The sequence below is a fragment of the Anolis carolinensis genome, chromosome 4 (assembly GCF_035594765.1).
Source record: "Anolis carolinensis isolate JA03-04 chromosome 4, rAnoCar3.1.pri, whole genome shotgun sequence".
Taxonomy (NCBI): domain Eukaryota; kingdom Metazoa; phylum Chordata; class Lepidosauria; order Squamata; family Dactyloidae; genus Anolis; species Anolis carolinensis.
In genome coordinates this window covers 185,832,091-185,856,512 of record NC_085844.1, presented here as the reverse complement: position 1 = coordinate 185,856,512, position 24,422 = coordinate 185,832,091, and the positions used below count along the sequence as shown (strand labels likewise).

Below are 24,422 nucleotides of genomic sequence, written 5' to 3'. Positions count from 1 at the left end.
AACTGCAAGTAGTAAGTCTGGAGCATTCAACTCATTAATCCATAACAGGGGTGGTATGCCTCTGGCCTTTCCAGTTTTTATATTACTGTTTGGTTATGATTAACTCTGTTCAGTGGGTTTTGGTCCCAAATATCTAAATGGCTAACTCTAGTATAAAGGAATAATTTTATCTGAACTACCTGTACCTACTTTTATGTAATACGGCAGCCTATGTTTTGTTATAGCTGACATCATGTTTGACTCAGGGCCAGTTATAATAAATGTCCTATGGAGATAATCTAGAAGCTAAAATTAATTTCCTACTGGATCAAATGTCCAATTAAACATGACAGTAGATAAGAAAGTGAATAGTGGAAGGCGTATGTTGCCCAGTAGGTGAATACTTTTTAAATTAATGTATCAGGTGGCATGGTTGAAGACGTTGATGCTATGTTTCTGGGAGAAATAAAATGTCTAGAATTGTAATAGCCTGCTTATTTTGAAAAGTGTTTTAAATCTAAATTCACCCAACATAATGATTCTATAGTCTTCCAAGAAAATACCAAAAAAACCAAAAACACTTTTTTCATATGAAGATCACAAGCTAAGTTTAAAAATTTAAAAACATCTCTAAAATCCCCCCCCCCCCAAAATACAACTGTACTAGTCACACAGGATGAAGGAAAGAAGATTCTAATATTTCGATAGTAGTGTGCAAATGTTCAAATAACTTGGCAATATACAGTGATCTAAGCTTTCACAAGCATAGCTGTAATAGCAAGTATAAAGGAGATCTAGTAAAAGACTCCCTTCAGACTCAGACTCTGGAAAAAGACTTCTGCATTCAGTTTAGGAATGAAGAGAAATTGAGTACAGCTTGGACTCTGCTACTGGAGGTGTCTACTGCTTATTGATTAGCTTGTTATTGTTGTTACTATTGTTATAGTACAATCTGTTCTCAAGTTACGAACAAGATAGTTTTTATAGGTTTGTTCTTAACTTGAATTTGTATGTTAGGTACATTTTTAACTCCACACACACACACATATATATCATCAAAGTTTATCACTCGTCTCCAAGTATGATTGCCTTCCAAGTGTAGGGTCTTGGCCAGGCCTGTAGCGGGGGGGGGGGGGGGGGGGGGTTGAACCCCCCCCCCCCGAAATTTTTCAAGTTATAAAAAAAATCTCGTTTACTCATGAATTTTAACTGGTTAACCAAATCCCCATGCTAAGTCTATGAGATGCAAAACATTAAGAGTCCCTCCAGGCACTACCTCAAGCAGATATTGACAGGTTTGTAGCGGGGAGGGGTATGTGCTAGGGGTTCAACCCTCCCCGAAATTTTCAAAACCCCTCCCGAAAATTTTTTCTGGCTACGGCCCTAGTCTTGGCAGTGGGTGCGTAGGTGACTGTAGAGACCTATTCTTGATCCGCATGTTCTTTCACAGTATATATCTTAGAATAACATTAGCTGTGCCTGGCCATACGTTGCTGTGGCGAAGTATAGTGGTATGGGAAATAAACTATTGAGGAATTGGTGGTAATCTGTATTTAGATTAATCAGATAATCTGTATTTTATAGGCAGTGTGGAAGAAGCCTAAGTGAGGTCTAACTCTGCCTGTCCCCTGGGCTGAGTGGGTTGCTAGGAGACCAAGTGGGCAGAGCTTAGCATTCTAACTGGCAGCAATTGGATAAAAACAATTCTTCCTCTCCCTCTAATTAGGACTTTATTTTTGTTTTCTTTTTGTTGTATGAACGTAAAGGCATGGATGATGGGCTGTGGTGCCAAGTTTAGTGTTTCTGGGATGTGTAGTTTTGTTGTTTTGTCCTAGGCCAAAATTTCATTACCCTTTTATATATATAGATAGAATAACAACCCCTATGGTGAATATCTTGCTATCTGTGCCTCTGTTCAGAAGATTTCATCTTACTTTGTGTCCCTGTGATTATTGGATTTTGAAAAAATCATTGTGGAAACAAAGATTAGTGAGAAAACTTCAGTTGATACACCTTTTCCCCACTCTTTCAGGAGTGAATTTTCCTCATTTCATGTTGTCTCACCCCTCTCATAACGTTTGTAACTCAGGAACTGCCTCCTGTATGACTAGCATTCATGTGAAACAGAGGCCAGATCTGCCACTGTAATAATTATCCTGCCTAGAAAAAAAATGATATTTTGATACTAGTTTAATCCTGAAGCTATCCAGTTTTTTTGTTCAGACATTCCAGATTAAACATTGAAACAGTGATTTGTTTACTTTGGTTATTTCCAGAATAGTTATAGGACAGATTTTTTTGTCAAAGGAAGTTTTTCTAGCAGAGGCAAAGAGACCTAAAAATCAAGCAAAGGCCAAAAGCACTTTCAAACACCATCACCACCACTTCTTGTCTGAGGCATAGAGTCCTGTCAGTTTGTTGATTCTTTTTCTAGAGCAGTGGTTCCCAAACTTATTTGGCCTACCGCTCCCTTTCCAGAAAAAAATATTACTCAGCGCCCTCTGGAAATTAATTTTTTAAAATTTTAATAGCAATTAAACAGAAAGATATATGTATTAATGTTTCTACCTTTTTCGTAAAATATAGTAAAGAAAGGTGTAAATTAGAAACATTGAAGTTTGAAATTATGAAACTATTGTTGAACTCAGAATAGAAAGGTAATACAGTTATTCGTCGCTCCCAAATGCACCTGTGGCCATCACCGCCCCCCTGAATCGCTGCAGCGCCCACCAGGGGGCGGTAGCGCCCACTTTGGGAATCACTGTTCTAGAGTAATAGCTCATGATTTCAAGATCAAGCATGGTTGATGGAGCTATACGATTCTAGTAGTTGTTGCCTACTATGTAGTTTTTAAAATGTTTTGATAATTGCCCATGTTCTAGCAGTGTTCCCAGCATAAAAACATTATTACAAATATAGTATTGTTAGATGCTGAAGGATCATATGATATAAAATAGGATATAAAAAATAGTTAATATGTTAACAGTCTGATAACATAGATGGGCTGATAACATAGGAAAAATGGGATTAATGTTCAGTTTGGGAAAGTGCTGGTAGTCTCTATATTGTAGCTTCTGAACAAGATAGTGACTTAGTGTGCTTGCTTTCTATGGAACAAGGGTGTTTGTACCCAAAGGCAAAGTTGGTGAGGGAAGATATCTCAGGAAAATTGTACACAATCCGCAGTGGGGTGGTACCATGTGGTACTATGTTAAGGAGGAATTCAAAGCAAGGAAATATCTATCTTTGTTTTAGCTTCTGTTAAATGAGGTAGATGGGTGAGCAAACAGCCTGGTTCCTTTAAAAACCCCAAATACATTGTAGCCATGAATCTATCACAACACTATTGAGACAATAGAAGTGTGGCTTTGGCTTGACCAACGGAATTAGCCCCTGTTGCCATCTTCCAGCCTCAATTGCTTGGAGTAATCTTAGTTAACCTTCCTTCCCCTCATCAAATCCATTGCAATTGCTTGGAATGAGCGGCTCTTATTTGCTACTGCTTTCTTCCCCCATTACGTTGTCTGTTTGCTGGCAGCTGCAGTGTATGCTTTTTTTCAATCATTTTTTCTATCCACCATTGGAGCTGGCATCCTTCCCCTCCTCCACTCCCATTCTTTCACACAAACCAATGCAGAAAAGGATTCATTTGAATCATCCTTAGGGCATTACATAGTGCAATCTTTTTCCCCTCCCTTCACTTCCTCTGCTTATTATCCAGACTTCCACCCCAGCCTAAGATCCTAAATGGCAGTGACTCAAGCAGATGCTTTTCAGTACGCTATGCATGCATGTTCCAGGACATTGCTCAGCACTCTGGAACTTTCTTCACATCAAAACCTGCCATTCTGTAATATAACTCAAGTATGCCTTTGAAATATGTAGTGTCTATATGTCTCCTTCCACCTGTGTCTGTAGGCTGCATGTGCGTTGGGGGTAGGTGGCGGAGTGTGGAATAGCGGCATCCCCAGATAATATGCCTCAGCAGCCAGGTAACTGACAGCTGGCCGATTAGCCGCCAGCACAGCCTCTCTCTGGGGGCCATCTTTTTCTCTTCCCCTCCATTTCCTCTGTGCTTGTTGTCATGGTTACAATCACTTATTGGCAGCAGTGGGGAGATTGACAGGCATGAAATTCCTTCCATGGCGCTGGAATGCTGCTGTGCAGAGAGAGGGAGTAGCTATCTGGGTGCCCCCAGGAGAGCATTGCGGGACCATTTGTACTTTTGATTTAAGGAAATTGATATTCAGGAATCTAGACTCCCACCCCCCAAGATTCTTCACTCCATTTAATTATGTGAATCACATACGTATACTCTTGGTTTTTAAATTCCATTTCAGAAGATTTTATATAGTGGATGAGAATGTCGCCTTTGTAAAATGCCAAGAAATGATAGAATGATGCAAAAGTAAGAGAAAGGACCATGGTCTATGGGATGTCCAAGGATATCCTATCCAGATTTTTTCCTGCTATTTGAATTGAACCTATTTTCACCCTGCCAACCTGTTGTTTTCAGATGAAATCAGAATGCTTTTGTGTTCTGATACAGCACTCAGATTTTGATTTTACTGGAGTATGACTGGTAAATTCCATGAAATGAGCAAAGTCTTAGGTATATGTGTGTCAAATGTGGTTGGCTTCTGCTTATGAAACCTCATAGAATCATAGACTTGGAAGAGACTGCATGGGCCATCTAGTCCAACCCCCTGCCATGGAGGAAAAGCATATTCAAAGTACTCCTGACAGATAACCATCCAGCCTCTGTTTAAAAGCCTTCAAAGAAGGAGCCTCCTCTAGACTCAGCCCACAAAATGTTTAGTTTTCTCTAATGCTGCAAGAGTGTAGCTGTTGCTGTGGTGTAGCTGTTGCTATGGTAGTTGTTTGAGATCTGTACCATCCTGGGCTATACTATCATTGTAGAAGACCTAGTCAGAGAAATAATAGAGCACATGTTTTAGGCTTTGCATTGTTAGGCAGTCTAATAAACATTAGATCAATAATAATGTTAGTTGAGTAGACTAAAACATTAATGAATATAGAAAAACTAAACTAAGAATCTGGTTTCTAGCAAGGTACATCCTTACATAAGGCAAAACTATGATTGCTGTGTTGAAGAAGTGGGCAGATATGCCACCAACCTCTATATGCATAACATTCTATATATTAGATACAATTCCACACATGAAAGAATAAATTTTGTAGGAACTTCCTGATGTGGGAATATTGTGGTCCTGTATATATATGAATTTTTGATACTACAGGTATATCTCAGTTAATGAAGCATGTGTATTCATCAGCATTATTTCTTTATCAAAAAATTAGTACCAGAGATAAAAATAATGTGGAAATAATAGAGGGGATAGGTTTTCCACATACCAAAAAAGGTATCCCCGTTAAGCATTATTTTTAGATTCAAGTATGTGGTCTAGACATCCAGTTACATACATCTTTTTACAAAATGAAGTGTAGTATTGTACACATGACAACAACTGTCAATATTGGATTAGACGATATTGGGTTAGACTATTATGTACTTTACTGTGTTTCCCCGAAAATAAGATAGTGTCTTATATTAATTTTTGCTCCCGAAGATGCGCTAGGTCCTATTTTCAGGGGATGTCTTATTTTTTCCATGAAGAAGAATTCACATTTATTGTTGAACAAAAAAAAATTGAACATTTATTATGTACTGTACAGTAGTTGTCATCACAAGCCAGCCTAACCAGACAAACTGTGAATCCTATCAAGAATTTCTTGTTACTACCATTATTTCCATGTACAACAATCTATGGTACATACATTTACCAGTCCTGCATGCTCTGATGTTCTGTATGGTGGGCATGCTTCCAAACAAAAACTTTGCTAGGTCTTATTTTCAGGGGATGTCTTATTTTCGTGAAAACAGGGTAGCAGTAATGGTAAATACAGGGCAAGAAGGAAAAGCAAGTTGCAGAAACTAAGATCAGATTTAGATTGATATTAGTGAGTAGGATATGTGATAACAATATAGAACAATATATCATTTGTATTATGATGTACTGGTAGTGATCCTACCAGTTGTGTAAGCCGCCCTGAGTCCCCTCGGGGAGAAGGGCGGGGTAGAAATATTGGAAATAAATAGAAATAAATAAATAAATAAGCTATCCATGAAGATCAAAAAAAGGTTTATTAACATTTTAGAGATGTTATTGGATGTTGTCTCAGTCAAATAGGGATCCCCCCCCCTTTTTTTTTTTTTACTGGTAACAACACAAAGTGCAAACTTTGGGAGTCTTCTTGGAGCGACTATCTGATGGGGATTGAACATCATTTAATATTGCCTAAACCACAAATGTTTTTGGAAATTGAAGACATAATTCAACTTGAAAATGAAGTATAAAATTGAACATGCTCAATACTCTTGATTGGTTCTATATGTCTCACAGATCTAAATATACTACCTATTAGATTAAATTGTGTTTGGTTGACTTATAACCAAAATGGGTATAACGTAACTTCTTAGAAGGTTTTTATAAAGATTTGCTGGAGATTATTTATCCTTTCTGAATAAAACATGGCTTAGAGTTGTACCGGAATCAGTCCAAAATCTTTCATCCTAACACAATCAAGCAAAAATACCTCAGATCCTCTTCTGAATGGCTGGTCGATTTGCCCATAGCAATCTATATCCATCTGAAATTATCTGTATCTGCATCAGTTTATATCTAACTGGGTCTAGTATAACCGGGCTAGATAATTTAATCCATAACATCAGAGGCTCATTTTCATGTTTTAATGTGCATGTCATTATCTCTGTGCAGAGCTATACTGCCTATCCGGGCCCCAAAGGTCATTCTCTTTCACAGGGAATAATGGAGTACAAATCAGATTTTTAAAGATGAACAAATTTAAGAAATAGTGAATAGATGTTTCAGTTGCCTGAGATTGTCACCATGAGTAGGATTCAAAGGAGGGCTGGTGATAGGTATTCATTTGTTAATTTGACAGTAACCTTTGTGTCACAGATTCTTGATGGCTGTCTCACTGTAGAAGGAAAATTACATTGAAGAGTTAAATCTTGGTTTGAAGTCATGCAGCTAGAAAAACCACTTGATTAAAGCTGTTCTCTTTGGCATGCACCTGGAAAAAGAGATATACTTGACCTATCTGTTTTTCTGTCTGCAGTAGTCTTAAGTATTTTTAGGTTTCATTGGGTCTCAGATATGTTAACCGTGCTTCTTTTTCTTTTGTATTTTGTGTTTAGCCTTACTGGACAAGGATGTTTCCTCCCCATTGTTGATACAAATCTCCAATTTATCTGAGTTATTTCAATATCTTTAATGTAGACTCTGATATGGAATTTAGACTGCAATAAAATGAGAGGGAATGGCCTGGTGAGCTATGCCAACCATAATTAATAACCAAAGTTCCAGAGTAAAAACTCACCAGTGAAGTGAATACAAAGGACAGAGGTGTTTATTTCATCTTGGTCAAGATGTGATGCTTGTGAGTTCCTGCTCCAAAAATTACAAGCGTAAGAGAGCATGTGCTTTGCACAACATTTTTTATACAACCAGGTCCATTGTTCCAGTTTGAATCATACCTCTTCTGTTTCTGATTGGCTGAGCTCTAATGATGTGACTGGAAAACCCCTCCTAGCCAGGTGGGGAAAGCTCTGTGGGTGGAGAGAAGTCTCCAGGAAGTGCTGGCATTCCAGGCCAGCAGGGGTCCTTGGTGTGGATGATGGGTTTGTGAAACTAAGGCCCTGGAGAACAATGGAAGCTGATCTCTGTGGTCTTGGCTTGGGCTAATTAAACAAAGATACCTGTAGTTTGGCAGTTGGGAGCTGTCAACTAGCTTTTGTTATATTCTTTGCCTGAGGCTGGGAAGGATAACTTTGTGTCCTGAGTCAGGCAATTTGGGCAGTTTACATTTTAAGAATAAGGTAGAATAAAAGTACAGTTTATACATATCAAACTTGGGAAATAGACACATTATATAAAAGGATAAAAGTTACACAGAAAGGGATAAATATAAGTCTTGGCTTTGGATTCTAAGCATGATGTCTTCTTTCTAGTCCAACCAGATAAAGAATGTTACAATGACCCACAGTCTCCCTTGTCTTGAGCCACGCCTAGGACCATTTCTCAATGTGGGACAATAGCTAGATAATTTGCTTCCTGGTCTAGGTCACATAGAGGTTAATGTATTTCTGTCCCAGTAGTAAAATAAAGCATGTTTAATAGATTTATAGGAATAAAAGTGGAATAAAATATAGTTGTATGGGGAGGCCTGGGAGCTTTATGCAAAAGAGTTGACGCTGCTGTATCTCATTATGGCTTGTTGCCCTTGGAAGACTATAAATCCCTAACTATGAATCCTTTTTTATTAGGGGTGGGGGTAGTGGAGTTCGATAACAAGTCTAACTATAAATGCTTGTGTTGTAGTACATTAATTATTCCTTAGGGTGTTTCATGAATCTGTCAGAAAATTTTGGTACATTGTTCTAGCAGGATTTATCAGCGAAACGTTTTGAAAGATTTGCAATTGAAGAACAAGGTTTTTTATGTACGTTATTGGAATCCTATGTGCCAAGAAGAATAATGAAGAATTATAGCAAATTTCTTATCTGGAAAATCACACTTCCAAAGAGGAAAGTGGGCACTTACAAATTGATTACTAGGATAATAATTTCCGCATGACAAGCCTAAAGGGGCCAAAAGACTTTATTTACAGTTAAATTGGATCTCTCAGGTTGAGGTAAATAGTGTATCTGTTCCAGATGGCAGCACGGGGGATATACATGATGTCCTGAGTATTCCCACCTCTGTGTCAGATTTGGAGAATCGGAAAGGATATATAGGGCTATCTAGTTCAACCTCCTCCAGTGCTGAAATCTATAGCTAAAGCATTGTGGACAGATGGCCATCTAACCTATTTTCCAATATCTCCAACAGTCCTTGTTCTCTCTATCCACAGGGAGAGAACAAGAAAAGTGAAGGTTCCTATTCTTTTTTTTTTAATCTATGCTTGGGAAGGGCAGATGATCAGGAAGCAATAGTAACGAGAGGGTAGGTTGGAAGGTTTTGTAGGTTCCTGAAGATCAGCTGTTAAGTGATTGTATGTATCCCTGCTCAGCCATGGGAACCTACTGGGTGATATTGGAAAAGTACATTCTCTAAGAGGAAGCCAATGGCAAATGTCCTCTGAAAGCCCTATGATAACTTGTCAAAGTTGACTTGAAGGTACACAAAAGCAAACACAAAGCAAAACATTATCGTGATCAATAATCATACCCTTTTCTCATATCAAAGAAGCAAGGTGAAATGCTTACACAGGGTGAGGGAAATTTTTCTTGGCAAACTCAAGATCTATTATCACAAAATATTGCATAGAAATGTGAAGGAAGGGCAACCATAAAGATTCAGGAGCCAGATAGGTAAAGGTAATGGTTTCCCCTGACATTAAGTCCAGTAGTTTCCGACTCTGGGGGTTGGTGCTCATCTCCATTTCTAAGCCGAAGAGCCGGCGTTGTCCGTAGACACCTCCAAGGTCATGTGGCTGGCGTGACTGTATGGAGCGCCGTTACCTTCCCGCCTATTGATCTACTCACATTTGCATGTTTTTGAACTGCTAGATTGGCAGAAGCTGGGGCTAACAGCGGGTGCTCATTCCGTTCCCCCGATTCGAACCTATGACCTTTTGGTCCGCAAGTTCAGCAGCTCAGCGATTTAACACACTTTGCCACCGGAGGCACCCCCAGGAGCCAGATATCTTCCCCTAAAATAGGTGCTTAGATAAAGAATATCGAGAGGATGACAGAACATTATAAAAAAAACCAATGATATGAAAAAGTGTATCTGTGTAGTAAATGCCAAGTTATCCTTTTTAATGACAGGCAATAAATTCACGTTTCACAAAAAAAAAGTTGTTCTTTATGCAGTTCACAAGTAACCGGTGGAATTCACTGTCATGAAATGTGTTGATTGCCGCTGGCTTCGATGACATTAAAGGGATAAAATAAATTCACGAAGAGAGGTCTTCTAATGCCAATTAGCAATGACAGCTAAATGGAATCTCTGTGTTCAGGGGTGGTATGGATTGATTATTTGATTTGATTGATGTCCTGTCTCCGTTCCCAAATGAGGCTTATATACTTCTGAATACCAATTGCTGGAAAGCAAATAGCAGGGCATGGCTGTGTCTGTGGCTGTCACTTCTTCCTGAGCTTCCTGAGGAAGCCCTTTGGAAAGAGAAAGCACATTTAAATAAAATTTTGATTTGATCTGTAGAGACTATTTTACTTTGATAAAGGCTTTTACTAGGGATATAGAGTTATCTATTCCCATCTTGTCTTTTCCATGGCAGGTATGTGAATACTCTTCTGAAGCTCATCCCGCCTGTGCTGGGGCTACAGGAACAACTACGTCAAGCTGTCCAAAGCAGAGATATGGAAACATCTCATGGCATCTGCCGTATTGCTGTGGCCCTAGGAGAGAATCATTCCCGGTAAGAAGCATTTGGATAGCAGTGATGTTATCAGATATTATTCTTGAGGGCTTGATTCTGCTCACCAGAGGGGTTGTTGTCCTCCCCTCTGCCCTTTTAGATGTTTTTGCAGCTAAGCAACATACAAGTTTTCCAAATCCCCTTTTTTAAAACAGCCCAAAAATCCACAGAATAATTTGAGCTTCCTTTGCATGGTTGTGATGAAATTGTACAGAGATTTATAGTAGAAGCCACTAGAGATCCTAAATTAGTTCTAATTGGTCAACTTGATGTGGTATTTGTTTCATGATGTAATGGGCTGTTTTAGGTATGGTTCTGTTCTACTATGGCAAGTACAGACATACCATGTATTGGTCTCATCCTGGTGTACTTGGTGTTCTTGTGACCCTATCTTGGGAGAGCAGAGATAATCTGACAATGTATACCTTCTGCTTTTCACAGAGCTCTCCTAGATCAAGTGGACCACTGGCAGAGTTTTCTAGCGCTCGTCAATATGATAATGTTCTGCACTGGAATCCCAGGACACTATCCTGTTAACGAGACTACAAGCTCCCTTACGCTTACATTCTGGTACACATTACAGGTTAGTGTTATCTGTCTGTCTTTTAAACTTGATGCAACTTGTTCACTGTTTGCTGCCACAGAGAGGCTTAGAACAACTGTTTTTTTTTATATATGCAAGCACATATCATATTACTTGTGCTGTTATAAGCTCAGGATTGAGTACAATGGAATGTTCTGATGCTCTCTGTAAGGGCTGCTAGTGAAAGATGTTAGTCATAGCCCTGTGCTTGGTAGAGTAAAAGTTCTTTTTTCATGTATAACCCGAAAGCCGGGTTGTATAGCAAGGGCTTGATTTTATCTTATTTCTTACTGGAATCTTTGTTCTTTTTTTGCTACATGGACAAGGTATTCGAACCATATACCAACCTAATTGTGTTCTAAACAATAAGATGTGCATCCGAGAGTATCATCTATCTAAGGGTACTGCAAATAATAGGTTTTCAGTGGGATTTCTAGCTTCTCGAAGAATGAGCACTTCAAAAAAAGGCATGTGGACCAAACTGATTATTCTTAAGAAATTTGCCTTTTTCTGTAGAGCCAGGCCTTTTCATTCTGCAAAAGAGTACTTTTGCTATCCATTCTGGTGAACGCAAAATTCCATCCATGGTCAAAGCAAATGACAGGATTTCTTTCCGATTTCCTGTTACTGTACTACCTCATCTTCTGCAGTGGTCTTGTCAGGGAGAATCTTTTAGGTATCAACTCTGCTTTTCTTGTTTCTCTGAAAGACATTGCTGCTACTCCTCTCATTCCAAGTACAGATGCTGTTCCAGATGTGTCTGTAGTGGTGTATAGTTGATGCTGTATAGAGATACAACCCTAGAAGCAGTGCAGCCTGATCTGACTTGCACTCCCCATCCTCACACTTGCTTGAAGTTTGGAAGCTTCATTCACATGGCAAATATGTTTGACACTCATGTGCTGGTCAAGAACAAGGCTAGCTGCTGAGCTACTTCTTTGTGTGTCAGCTGAAAAATGTTTTGTCTGAATGTGTGACTGGAGCAATATTTCAGTCCATAGGCATATCATTGCTAATGAAAGAAGCAGGACTAGAAGAGCATCCTGTTTAGGCAAATGGAAAGCAGAGGGACTTTTTTCTCCAGTTTCTACCTGACACAAGCAAACAGCCTTGTCCTCACTTTCGTCCTCACTTTCCCCAACTTTCAGCTGCATATTGTGCCAGGCAGCATGGATTTATCTACCAAGAAACTGCTGTGTGAAATCTTTTGCTGTTGTTTTTGTAAACATCCTTGTGAGCTGACATTAGAGACGATTTGATCTATCACTCAGTATACCCAGTAGTAAGGAGCTAGGAGTACAAATATCTGAAGAGCAAAGGTTCTACTTGTCTGAATGTATCTCCTCCTATGAGCCAGCAAGATCCCTGAGATCATCTGGAGAGGCCCTGCTCTCGGTCCCACCTGCCTCGGAGGCACGGCTGGTGGGAACGAGGGACAGGGCCTTCTTGGTGGTGGCTCCCCGGCTGTGGAACACCCTCCCAAGAGAGATGCATCACATTCCAATCCTGTTGGGCTTCAGAAAAACCCTAAAAACATGGCTGCGTGCCCAGGCTTTTAATCAATAAATGGTGAAAATGACACGGACTGAACTATGGACAAAGCATGAGGAAGAACGGATCTGATTTTATGTTTGAAATGTATATTTTAATTCATAATTTATTTTAATAGTTTTAACTGTTTTATGTGCTGTTTTATATTGGTTTGTATGGGCATCTAATTGTTGCCGCTGTTGTAAGCCGCCCTGAGTCCCTTCGGGTGAGAAGGGCGGGGTATAAATGTGATAAATAAATAAATAAATAAATAAATAAATAAATAAAGGTAGGTTCACCAAGCTTTACTTGTTGGAAATCTGTCTAGTGAAAATGGAATCCTCAGTTCTCATCTACTGGGTATTACTAAAGGATCTCCAGGGAAGTTGTCGGATTGATGCCAGTGGTCTAGAGTTTTACATAGATAGGTATTGGCTTTAATTTTTATTTCCTACTATTTTTAGTTTGTAGTTTGTTTGTTTTTGAGTAGGTTCTATTTTCCTCTTCTTTGCTTTGTTGTGTTTGAACTCAGTAGCCCAGAGTTCCTTCCTACTCTCCCTTTCTATTTGCATATGTGTCTTGCTTGCAGTGTAATCTTTTCCAAGGCACATCATATAGCAGTATAGGAGTCCCCAGTATCTTCCATGGGGCACACATGGTTAATCTGTAGAAACTGATTAATTCCTCCCATGCCTAGAAGTGTCTGTGTAGATGGGAACAAGGTAGTGGTTGCTGGAAGTGGAAACAAATACACTTGACAGCTATTATGTAAACCTGTGTCAACTTCTCTTTTTTCCTGGATGGGGTACAATCAATTGAAGTGGGATGGCATTGCTATGACAGGAAACTGGATTGAAAACTAGTCATGATGATATTAGGCAAACCAGAAGATTTGAGTGAAGTAGTATGGCTAAAGTGTTTGATTCCTGAGTTCCCCACATGGACATTTTAATAAAAATGATTGTTCCTTCTGACTACACTAAAAATGCTTGGAAATTGCTTGTGTTGCATTAGCTGATTGGAGCTCTAAATTAATATTTCCAGTTTCCATGTGCAGAATGATTTTTTCTTTACAGGATGACATCCTATCTTTTGATCCAGAAAAGCAGGCCATGTACCAGCAGGTATATCGTCCTGTTTATTTCCAGCTGGTGGATGTGCTCCTGCACAAAGCTCAGTTTCCTTCTGATGAGGAGTACAGCTGCTGGTCCTCTGATGAAAAGGAGCAGTTCCGGATATATCGGTATGACCTTTTGCCTGACACCATCCTTTAATGTTGCCCACAGTAACAAAGGGAAAGTTGTTCTGTCAATGAATTGGTTAGAAGTTGTATCAGCAGTTTTGGTCCAGTTTCATTCTGCAGTAGAGATTGCTCAGTGATGCTTTGCTCTTTTGCCTCTTAGAGTGGATATCTCAGACACTTTGATGTATGTGTATGAAATGCTGGGAGCAGAGCTGCTGAGCAGCTTATATGACAAACTGGGTCGCCTTCTGACCAATACAGAGCAACCATCTTCTTGGCAGGTGAGTGAGGAGTTCTCAAATACATTTCTGGCCCTTAACAGCCCTTATGAAATTGGGAAAATTGTATAGAAATGGAAGATGCTGCCAATTTTGGAGAATAACAGGAGTAATGGTGGCCAGGAATGTGAAGGTGCCATTGTAGAAGAGGCATTGAGGTGGAATGAAGTAGCAGAGAAGAATGGATAATGCTCAAAGCAGTGTGTTGGTTAGATCAATCAGATTTTACAATTTATGCAAAGTTTTAAATATTATTTGGACCCAAAATAAAGACTTGTCATTTTTTTTTGTAATTTGCCTATGAGTTTCTGTCTTAAAGCAGGCACTAAGGGCATCCATTGAATCCCAAGTTTTCCATTTTCTGTTTCTTGTCCTAATGTTTGACAATTGAAAGTTTTTGAAGTCATTTTGGTACAATTCACACCATTCTTCAGTACTGGTCAAATTGGTCAAGAACCTTTGACAATAAAGTTGCAAAATTCATGAATATATCCTCTGCGAAATGATGCCAGCAGCTGACTAGATACAGTCTAAACAGAGAATGTCTAGCTAATTTCTCCTGCATAGAAATAATTTCTAATCACAGGGTTTGTTATTATTGTAGGTCTTTATATGCTTAAGATTTGGATTTTTTTCAGTGGTAACATTAAGGGGTGTAGCAGGTTTCTATTTCTATGAGAAACGTATTTCCTTTTAGTTTGGAAAATAATGTTTGGTTGCTTCTCCTGTTTCATGCCACTATCGATGCTGGGCCAAGGGTCTGTGTATGGCATCTAATCAGCATGTATCTGCTCACCTTGGTGCATCCTCTGTACATAACTGGCACGGCAAACAGTGATGGGTGTCAAACAATACTGACTTCTGGGGCGTCTCATTCATCACTCTGACAACCAAGCAAGATTGCAGCCTGAGCCATCATTTACAATCCAGGCGTTTGAAAGCCTTAATATTGTATAAGGGATGCCAACATTGCTGCATAATAAATATGCTTTAACTTTGGCAGAACATACCCTGGTAAAATAATAATAATAATAATAACTTTATTTTGTTGTTTACAAACAAAAAGTGGCAAACATTTTATGCCATAATAAAAACAGACAAACTAAATCAAACAATAAGTAAAACAACATGAATTTAAACTTATAATAACTAGCCAAAAATAAGTACTTAAACAAACATAATAAATCTCATCAAACACATTTACAACATAATAATATCTAAACAACTAAAATGCATTAAAAGTATAGAATGGTTTACAGCAGCCAACAGATCCATGGTGGGTTTCCAGTATCCAAGTGAAGTTGTATATTAAGATGTTCTAGTCCTCCTCCTCTTCATAGGCTAGAGCTCATAGATGGGTTTTCAGAAGTTTTTTTTTTAGAGTGGAGAGAAGGGGCTATTTTTTATTTATTTGGGGAAGGAGTTTCCAAGGTGGGGGGCAATCATGGAGAAGGCCTCTTGTCTCGTTCCCACCAACCGCATTTGAGAAAGGGCTTCCTCCACAGACCGCAGCACCCATGTTTGTATATATATGGAGATGCAGTTTTTCAAATAGTCTGGGCCTTAACTGTTTATGGCTTTATGACCCTCAGTCAGAGACATATTAATAAAGGTGTGTTCTAACCCCCCTTCCATTCATCCCCTGTTATCATGGTCTTGTTACTCCCCTTTTCTATGGGAACTGTTCTTGCATTTATTTTCATAAAATGAAATCCAGCAGGTGTGTTGTTACAGTACTCTGTATCTCAGTCTGTCCTTATCTTAATTGTACAGAGAGATTGAACTATGCTGTCTGACTCTCTGCACCAGTGTTTATTAATGTATTTGTTGGCTCTACATTGCCCACATCCAAGTAGGGATTACAAGTGGAGCATTACAGACAGGCTGTGGACTCAACTGACAAACACTTTTCTCTGGCAGCACACAGAGGCTTTGCTTTATGGGTTCCAATCCATCGCGGAGACTATAGATGTCAACTACTCAGATGTGGTGCCTGGTCTCATTGGGCTCATCCCTCACATCAGCATCAGCAATGTGCAGCTTGCCGATACAGTCATGTTTACTATTGGTGAGGAGGCTGGATATAAAGGAGGGAGGTCTTGAAGGGACAGACTCTCAGAGATTGCAAATCTGTCTCAGAGATTGCAAGTCTGTCTAGCTGTCTAGCTTTGCTGGGCTCTGTTTTTTAAATGACTGCTAGGCCCTAGTGCCCAATATGTATAAGCTAGAATGGATGTTTGGGTTTGTATGTTGCCCTTGTGATGTTTGAGAAAAGATGCAGACTAGCTTTGACTGTGTCATATATGTTCTCTCTCTGTCTAGGGGCCCTTTCAGAATGGCTGGCTGACCATCCTGTCATGATCAATAATGTCCTGCCCCTGGTGTTGCAAGCTCTGGGCAATCCGGAGTTATCTATCTCAAGTGTCTCCACCCTTAAGAAGATCTGCCGTGAATGCAAATATGACTTGCCTCCCTATGCTGCCAACATTGTTGCTGTATCTCAGGTAACTAACATAAAGATCTGTGGAAGGCAATATGGGGAGGTGGGGACCTTCAGCTTGTGAGCTGAATGCAGCCCAGATCTCTGTTAAACATCATTCAGATAGGTCCATCTTTCCTGCCTTACTGCAATTCTACCTTCCTGTGTCTACTTCCTCATCTGTGAGGAAACTGAAGTATTAATATTTTGGTTTGCTATAATATGCTCATATGGTTTATGTTCTATGTGGTATGCATGGTGGGAAGGTGAGTTGATTAATGGGATGGATGTAGGAACATGTTGTGTGCACACTATTATGGATGAGAGGGAAATGGATTTGACTACGTCCACCATTCACTGGTGGCCACTGACTACTTCTCTTCCAAGAGAATTGAGTCCTTAGACGGCGAAAAGGGTCTCCACCCCAAATCTAAGATCACAGTTTCAGTGTAAAGCCTTAAATGGCTGATCCTCATTTTGAGCTATATGTGAAGGAGGATAATTCTATGGGAGTCAGTACAGAAGAAATAAGGAGTGTAGCTCTCTATGAGCAAAATTCAATAGAGTCAATGTCCTCACAATCTGGAATCAAACTTCCTGCTAAAAATGACAAGCTATATTGGCAACATCTGTAAGAGAACAAAAACATTGACTCTTGCTGGCATGATGGAACTCAAGAGTGAGCTATGCATAACAAGTTTCCTGTAATGAACCTCTGATGTCCCTTCTCCATTGCACACCATCACAGAAAGAGCAAATCTTTTTTTTTTTTTGCCAGTCCTTTTCTTGGAACGCCTTTCCAATTCTTGTATTCCAGGACCATGTTTGGATCTTATAGTTGTCAGCTGATACTGTAAGTAACCTCTACTATCAAAAGAAAATTCACTTTTTTTATCTTTCCCTCTGTAGGATGTGCTAATGAAACAGATTCACAAGGTGAGATGCTTATTTTTGTCTTTAGTGCACAAGATTAAGAAATATACAAAAACCTCTTGCTACCTCTCAAGCTATTATTTACGCAAAATTCAATACTATAGCCCACATGTATTAAACACAAGGCTCATGGACCGGGTGCAACCTGCCATGTCATTTACGTGACCCTCCAGATGCTGGACTTCATCTTCTGTATTCTTCATCATTAGACATCATGACTAGAACTGATGGGGGTTGCGATACAGTAACATCTGGGAAGCTGCAATTTGTTCTGTTTAGTAAGGATAGTGGGGTTTGAATTTAGATACAAGGCTTGTGGATATGATTCCTGACTTTAAAATGTCCTTTAAAAGAGGTAATAGACAACACCGGCTCTTCAGCTTAGAAATGGAGATGAGCACCAACCCCCAGAGTCGGACACAACTAGACTTTATATCAGGGGAAAACCTTTCCCCAACCTCAGAGCCATAAGTGCTGTTGGATTGCAGTTCCCATTTTCCCCAGTCCACATAGTGGATAATCAAAAGTGTTTGGAATTGTCATTCAGTAACATCTAGGGACTCAAACTGGGTAAAAGCTAAATAGCATTGACCACTATGTAAACAATATAGTTGGTTCTCTGTATCCACTGATTCTTTGAAGGTAACTATAAGGCTGATGTGGCCCTCAATGGAAATAAGTTTGACACTCTTGCTATAGCCAATAAGAGGATTAAAGAAAAGGGTATAGAAATTAGTGCCCACTTCCCAAAGATAGAATTCAGATAGAAACAGTATTTCTTATTCCTTTTGCCTCCCATCACTTTATTTGACAAAAGTCAGCATGAGTCTTGCATGTATTTATGTGTATCTCAAAACTCTTGACATGGCTACTCTGTTCTGGGGTCTTGTCCCTAAAAACTAGTTTCGGGCCTGCACCACCATACACCATAGCTTAAACATAAAGCTTGTGGTTGAATAATAGCATGGAGTTAAAAGTGAATTACACAGAAATGAAATGAGGGTTTAAATCCTGTTAGTCCCTGTTTGATGAGAGCCATCAAATCATTTGGACTTCCCTCTGTTTTGATTTATCATTAATTGATTGAATGGTTCTACTCTAATTAGAATTATCAATAGGATACCAGCCAAAGATAAAAATTGAAAGTGAAAACATTGCCCAACTTTTTCTTTCCTCTAGACAAGTCAGTGCATGTGGTTGATGCAAGCTCTGGGTTTCCTGCTGTCTGCCCTCCAAGTGGAGGAGATCTTGAAGAACCTGCATTCACTCATTACTCCTTACATCCAGCAACTGGAGAAACTAGCTGATGAAACAGTAAGCAATATCACTTGGATGATTCTGTTTCCATAAGGGAAACCAAGTCCTGCTGTGTGTAATGTGTTTTTTTCTTTGCTATAAGCAACATCTCTAACTAATATGGCTCCTTGGCCACCCACTGTATGTTGCCCATATATGATTTATTCCTTACAATCCCTGCCTGGTTTTGTAAGCCCTTGGTCTTCTTATTCCCTGCTTGTCTCTCTCACGTTTTTTCTCTCTCACGTCAATTCTATCCCTAGTTCTAAGAACTAGGGAAGTGAAATATCTGAGGAGAATGAAAACGTTTCAGGGTTGAAATGTTATACGGTTATTTTGTCCATTCTTGTTACAAACCTGAAATATCTGATGTTAGTGCCCCATAACCTGGGTTCACCAATATAGTGATGCCTTGCCTTACAGCCAAATCCTTCCAACAAGCTGGCTATCATCCACATCCTGGGCCTTCTCTCCAATCTCTTCACCACACTAGACATCAGCCACCATGATGATGATCATGAAAGCACAGAGGTCAAGAAGCTGCCGGTGCCACAGGGTCCCAATCCAGTAGGTGTTACTGTGTACCTGGATTATACTCAGTCAGAGAAATAGTTATCTCCCCTGCCTTTTAACTATGTTTTCTTTTAATGCTTAGGAAGGGGGTTATGAAACTATGTTTGTATTTCATTGCATATCTAAATCAGCCATCCCAGATCATGAGCTATTTGACTTGACTGCTGAGTGATCAGAGCCGTGCTGAAAACATCCCTTAAAAATGAATGTAAATTTCATTTGCATTGACTATTGAAAAATCACTCTCTTGAAAAGTCTTTAATGCATTTTCACTTCCTGTATTTGAATTACTGTTTCCAGTACTGGGGTGGAACAAATCAATTCCAGAATGACCTCCTATGCTTCCCCTCAACCTCTCTTCCTGTAGGTAGTGGTGGTGCTGCAGCAAGTCTTCCAGCTCATCCAGAAAGTCCTCAGCAAGTGGTTGAATGATGCGCAGGTTGTAGAGGTAATGTTTGCGGCAAGTTTAAAAAACCCTCAGCAATATACATCCCAACCAGGCCATCTTGCCCAAGCAGCTGTAGCATAGAGGTAGGCAGTACAGCAATTCCAGATGTCAGTTTTCTGCTCCAGGACCCTCTCTGGACCACACAGAATTACAAAAACTAAAAATGCAGAAGTTGGCATAAATCCATATCTACTTTTGGAAAAAAGGAGTTCTTGAAGTTAAATAGGTCAGAGGGATCATGCAGTCTGTTTTAAAGAAGAATTGTAATTCCTGGGGGCTTGTAGGAAAAACAGTTTACATGGTTTGGTTTACAAACCTTCCTTTTTAAACAAGCCTTCAGTGAATAAATCTAGGCTGAAGTCGAGAAAGTTAATATCCCTTGGGTGGTATGAAGTGTAATGATTTGATTTGACAAGATGCCGTAATAATGTATATCGGTTTTAAATGCTTATTTATGTTTATATTTTAGTGATTGCTTATTATGTTCTATATTTGTGGTTTGATTTTGCTGATTTTGTATTGCATTTTTACTGTATATTTAACATGCTGGAAGCTGCTTTGAGTCCCTTTGTGGGAGAAAAGCAGCATATAAATATTATTATTTATTATTGTTGTTGTAGTTGTTGTTGTTATTACAAAAAGGAAGCCCGGAAAGGAACCAAGAAGTCTAGAATAGACAGAGGCCACAAAAACAACTTTTGGAGTTTCATCTGGCTCCAGGGTTATACTTTGCCCACCCTTCCTATAGTAGCTAACACATTGGACTTGCTGTTCTGATTCCTGGCCTCAAGGTAACTATCAGCAATAGGACAATCAGTTTAAAAGTATATGGCCAAGAAAGTTTGACCTCCATGCAAGATACAGACATTGAGCACATATCTGTTCTATTTTTACCAGTTAGCAGAAACAATTCCCTCTTTTATTCTAAGCCTATTTCAATTAGTGAAGGAACTTTTGTACAGTTAAAATCTTTCCCAATGATTATTCACTAATATAGTTTAAATATCTCCGAGCTGCCCCAGTATATTTGTAAAAGAGAAAGGATGCTATAGTGCAGGTATATCAAATTATTTGAAATATGTGCTGAAAACTATCTCCTGTATCTTTGGTTATAGAGTTGGCCCATTTTAGTATTGTGCTTCCATAGACACTCACTATTTACTGCAAATAGTGAACATCTATAGAAGGAGGAATAATGTAATTCTGTAAGATTGATGGGCAGGAGGCAACAGTAATGAAATTGGACCTTGGGTCCAGGAGGCGTGAAAAGGAAGATGCAACACCTGTCTTTTACTGACCACTGGAAACTGTCCACTGTTATTGCTCCACTATACATTTTCTACATTTTCTCAAGAAAAAATAACACTTTGAAAAATCTATTATTCTTAGGAATCAAGCACACATGTTAGAAGTGCATCTTCATGTTTCAGTCATGATTGGCACTATACATGGAATTAGTGTCCACATCCTTGAGATATCCAGAACTATATGCAGACAGGATTAAGGAATACCTACTGTTAGTATTATGGAGCCTCCGGTGGCTCAGTGTGTTAAAGCGCTGAGCTGCTGAACTTGCAGACCGAAAGGTTCCAGGTTCAGACCTGGGGAGCGGAGTGAGTGCCCGCTGTTAGCTCCAGCTTCTACCAACCTAGCAGTTCGAAAACATGCAAATGTGAGTAGATCAATAGGTACTGCTCCGGCGGGAAGGTAACGGCGTTCCATGCAGTCATGCTGGCTACATGACCTTGGAGGTGTCTACGGACAACGCTGGCTCTTAGGCTTAGAAATGGAGATGAGAACCAACCCCCAGAATTGGACAGAACTGAACTTAACGTCAGGGGAAACCTTTACCTTTTTACTATTAGTATTGCCTAGTGGGGCAACATCTTCAGTTCTTGTGCACTGGGTTGAGACAATTCCAACAATGGACTGTGGGTGAGAAAATCAGCACAGAAAGAATCAGGTATGTTTATTTTGGGTATCAATGGAAAGAATCTGTGTATCTTAATTGCCAGCCTTAGCTAATCAATTTAGTACTATATTAAAGGTTAGAGGTTGTTTTTAATAGAGCCCAATTTCTATTCTAAGAGTTCTACTGAGATGAGGATACAAAAGTGACAACTTTTGTGGGAGACTTCCTATTTGCTTAGAAAGGCAGAAGCAACTGCAGTGGATAGGGACTGGATTCAGCAGAGAGAGACACTTTCCTGTTGATCTCATGTGCTAATAAGCCATAAGAATATACAACAGAGGCTTATGCAAATGAATGGAAAATTATGCAGTAGTTATTCATTCCACAGGAAGTAATGCTGTTCCCCAAAAGAGAAGTAAACAGTTCAGTATGAAGTAGTTCTACCAACAGGACACTCAGCTTATATCTCTCATCTTCTGACCCATTGGGGTCATGTTCCTGTTCTCAACTAAACATTTACCATTGTACCTACACAGAACTCAGAATCACTTCCAATGTGCTAATTCCCTTTTGATCAACCTGTGGTAAAAATTAAGAAATAATTTTATAAGGAAAATTATTGTGGAGGGAAACCACTGCATAATTTTCCATTCATTTGCATAAGCCTTTGTTGTATTAATAGATATTTCACAACTGCAAACTGAAATACAGAGATATTCAGGATAGGCCATCAAATTTCTGTTAATCCAAACAAGGGATACTGGGAAAGCTGATCATGGAATAGGGCCCTCTTGATTCAAGTAGAATATGTTTTTATCAGAGAGATACATTATTAGCCAATTCTCCTTTGATGCAGGTTTTCTTGTCTCCACAGTCTGTGTGCTCCATTTTTGAGAAGTCTGTGAAGACCCTCCTGGATGATTTTGCACCTATGGTGCCTCAGCTATGTGAGATGTTGGGCCAGATGTACAGCACTATTCCTCAAGCATCTGCCATTGATCTCACCCGGCAAGTAAGTCAACATCCAAGATTTTTGACAGATGCTAAAATAAAATTGGAGGCTAATACCTGTTAATCAGTTCACAGGCCTTGATTTGCCGCTTCTTCCAATAGGTATGAATTCTCAGAAAATGATCAGTTCTCCCCCTTCATTTCTTGCACAGATATACCTTGTATGGTTATGTCAACTTTCTCCATTTTGTTGCCTTCTTAATATGATCTGTTAAAAACCAGTCATTCTCCGTTAGCATGGCCATTGGCTTCTCTGGTCTGGGAAGATGCTAATTGCCATCCAACAGCAGGCCAGATGAAGGTAGTGTAAGAGTACCAGGGAGAACACCAGGTTGGATAAAGATGGCGTATATGTATATGTACACACCAAATGTAGCAACTCTGCAACTTCCAAAACTAATTGGCTCCTATCTCCTTTGGCAGGTTACTAGTAAGGGTCTTGCTGAGATAGATAGACAGTTAGGTGGTCTTAGCACCAATGACTTTTTGTGGGCTTAGACACTAAGAATGTGGGGTATAATTGGACATACGAGATTGCTCTGGCTTCAGTTTCCTTTCTTTCTTATATCCTCAGCTGGTTCACATCTTTGCCCATGAGCCTGCCCACTTCCCGCCCATCAAGGCGCTCTTTCTGGTCATCACATCAGTTACACTAACCCTCTTTCAGCAAGGTACGTGTGTTGGGCTCCCTCAGTTTTGTGGGGCTGTCATATGGGGAATGGCTCTACCTATTCACAGCTCCTTGGATTGGCCTATAGAGTGTGTGCAGGTAGGCAGACATCCCCTCTCTGATCGTGGCAGTAGCTCTTGAGTTGTGAAACCATTACCCTTTTTCGCATTATGGTATTAACTATTGAGACTCTCCTGCTGAGGTGGTCTATTTGACATGTTTCCCCTAAGTCTCAGGGATTGCGTAGGCACTAATGCTGTCACTTGTCTAATTAGATCCCCTTTGGAGTTATATTCTTTTCTTGTCAGACCCTCAGTTTGGAGATCTAAAGGCAAGTGAAGTGAGTATTCTACTTCACTTAATGCTTGGCTTTGAGTAGAAAGAAAGAAGCACTAGGGTTTTAATTTCCGTTTAAAAGAGCACACATACACACACACCCTGCCCAAGTACTTGCTGTGAAATCACCTGTCTCTAGCAGTTTTTATAGTATCCCATATATATTATTTGCACTCCCCACCTTCCCCTGATTTCTCTTCAGATTATTCCTTTTAGAACTCTGCTGAGTCCCTAGCAAGTATTTGAGCTTGCCTTTATCTCTGTATATCTGCCATACTGCCAACATGTTGACCCCAGTTAAGTGGGAATGTTTGAGATAGATGTAGTTCCAGCCCAACCAGTATGCTATAGCATAGGTAATAGTGTGTCTGCTCCCTTTTCTGGGCACTTCTTTGTATTGCTAGGGAGTTTTCAATGGCTTGGAATTATGCCCCTGTTATTACCCGGCTATGTCAAGTATAGCTGAGCATTAACAAAGAGGAAGAAGATCCTGACAGTGCCAGATGAAATCACTGTGGAAGGGGAAGTATGGTTACTAAGGCCATGCTGGCCTTACCTACATAACGTATCACAAATTGTATTTTTCTCAACCAGAGAGGCGTCTGGAAGTGCATGAAATAAAAAATACTGTGTTGTTTGTTACTGCCCAATAGGAACTATGGC

General features: G+C 39.6%; 1 protein-coding gene across 3 annotated transcripts in view; it reads left to right on the top strand.

Moving 5' to 3' along the window:
* ipo13 (importin 13) overlaps positions 1–24,422 on the top strand; it is a 60,563-nt gene that overhangs the window by 20,157 nt on the left and 15,984 nt on the right. For all 3 annotated transcript variants that reach the window (XR_010005777.1, XM_062979652.1, XM_062979651.1), the window contains exons 3-14: positions 10,327–10,467; positions 10,909–11,050; positions 13,657–13,823; positions 13,984–14,104; positions 16,022–16,169; positions 16,424–16,605; positions 17,490–17,516; positions 18,693–18,827; positions 19,233–19,380; positions 19,754–19,830; positions 22,617–22,754; positions 23,328–23,424. Coding sequence is in view for 2 of the 3 variants with exons in the window: in XM_062979652.1 (XP_062835722.1) it covers positions 10,327–10,467; positions 10,909–11,050; positions 13,657–13,823; positions 13,984–14,104; positions 16,022–16,169; positions 16,424–16,605; positions 17,490–17,516; positions 18,693–18,827; positions 19,233–19,380; positions 19,754–19,830; positions 22,617–22,754; positions 23,328–23,424 (1,523 nt within the window). In the remaining variant the exon portion in view is untranslated. The remainder of the gene's footprint in view (positions 1–10,326; positions 10,468–10,908; positions 11,051–13,656; positions 13,824–13,983; positions 14,105–16,021; positions 16,170–16,423; positions 16,606–17,489; positions 17,517–18,692; positions 18,828–19,232; positions 19,381–19,753; positions 19,831–22,616; positions 22,755–23,327; positions 23,425–24,422) is intronic.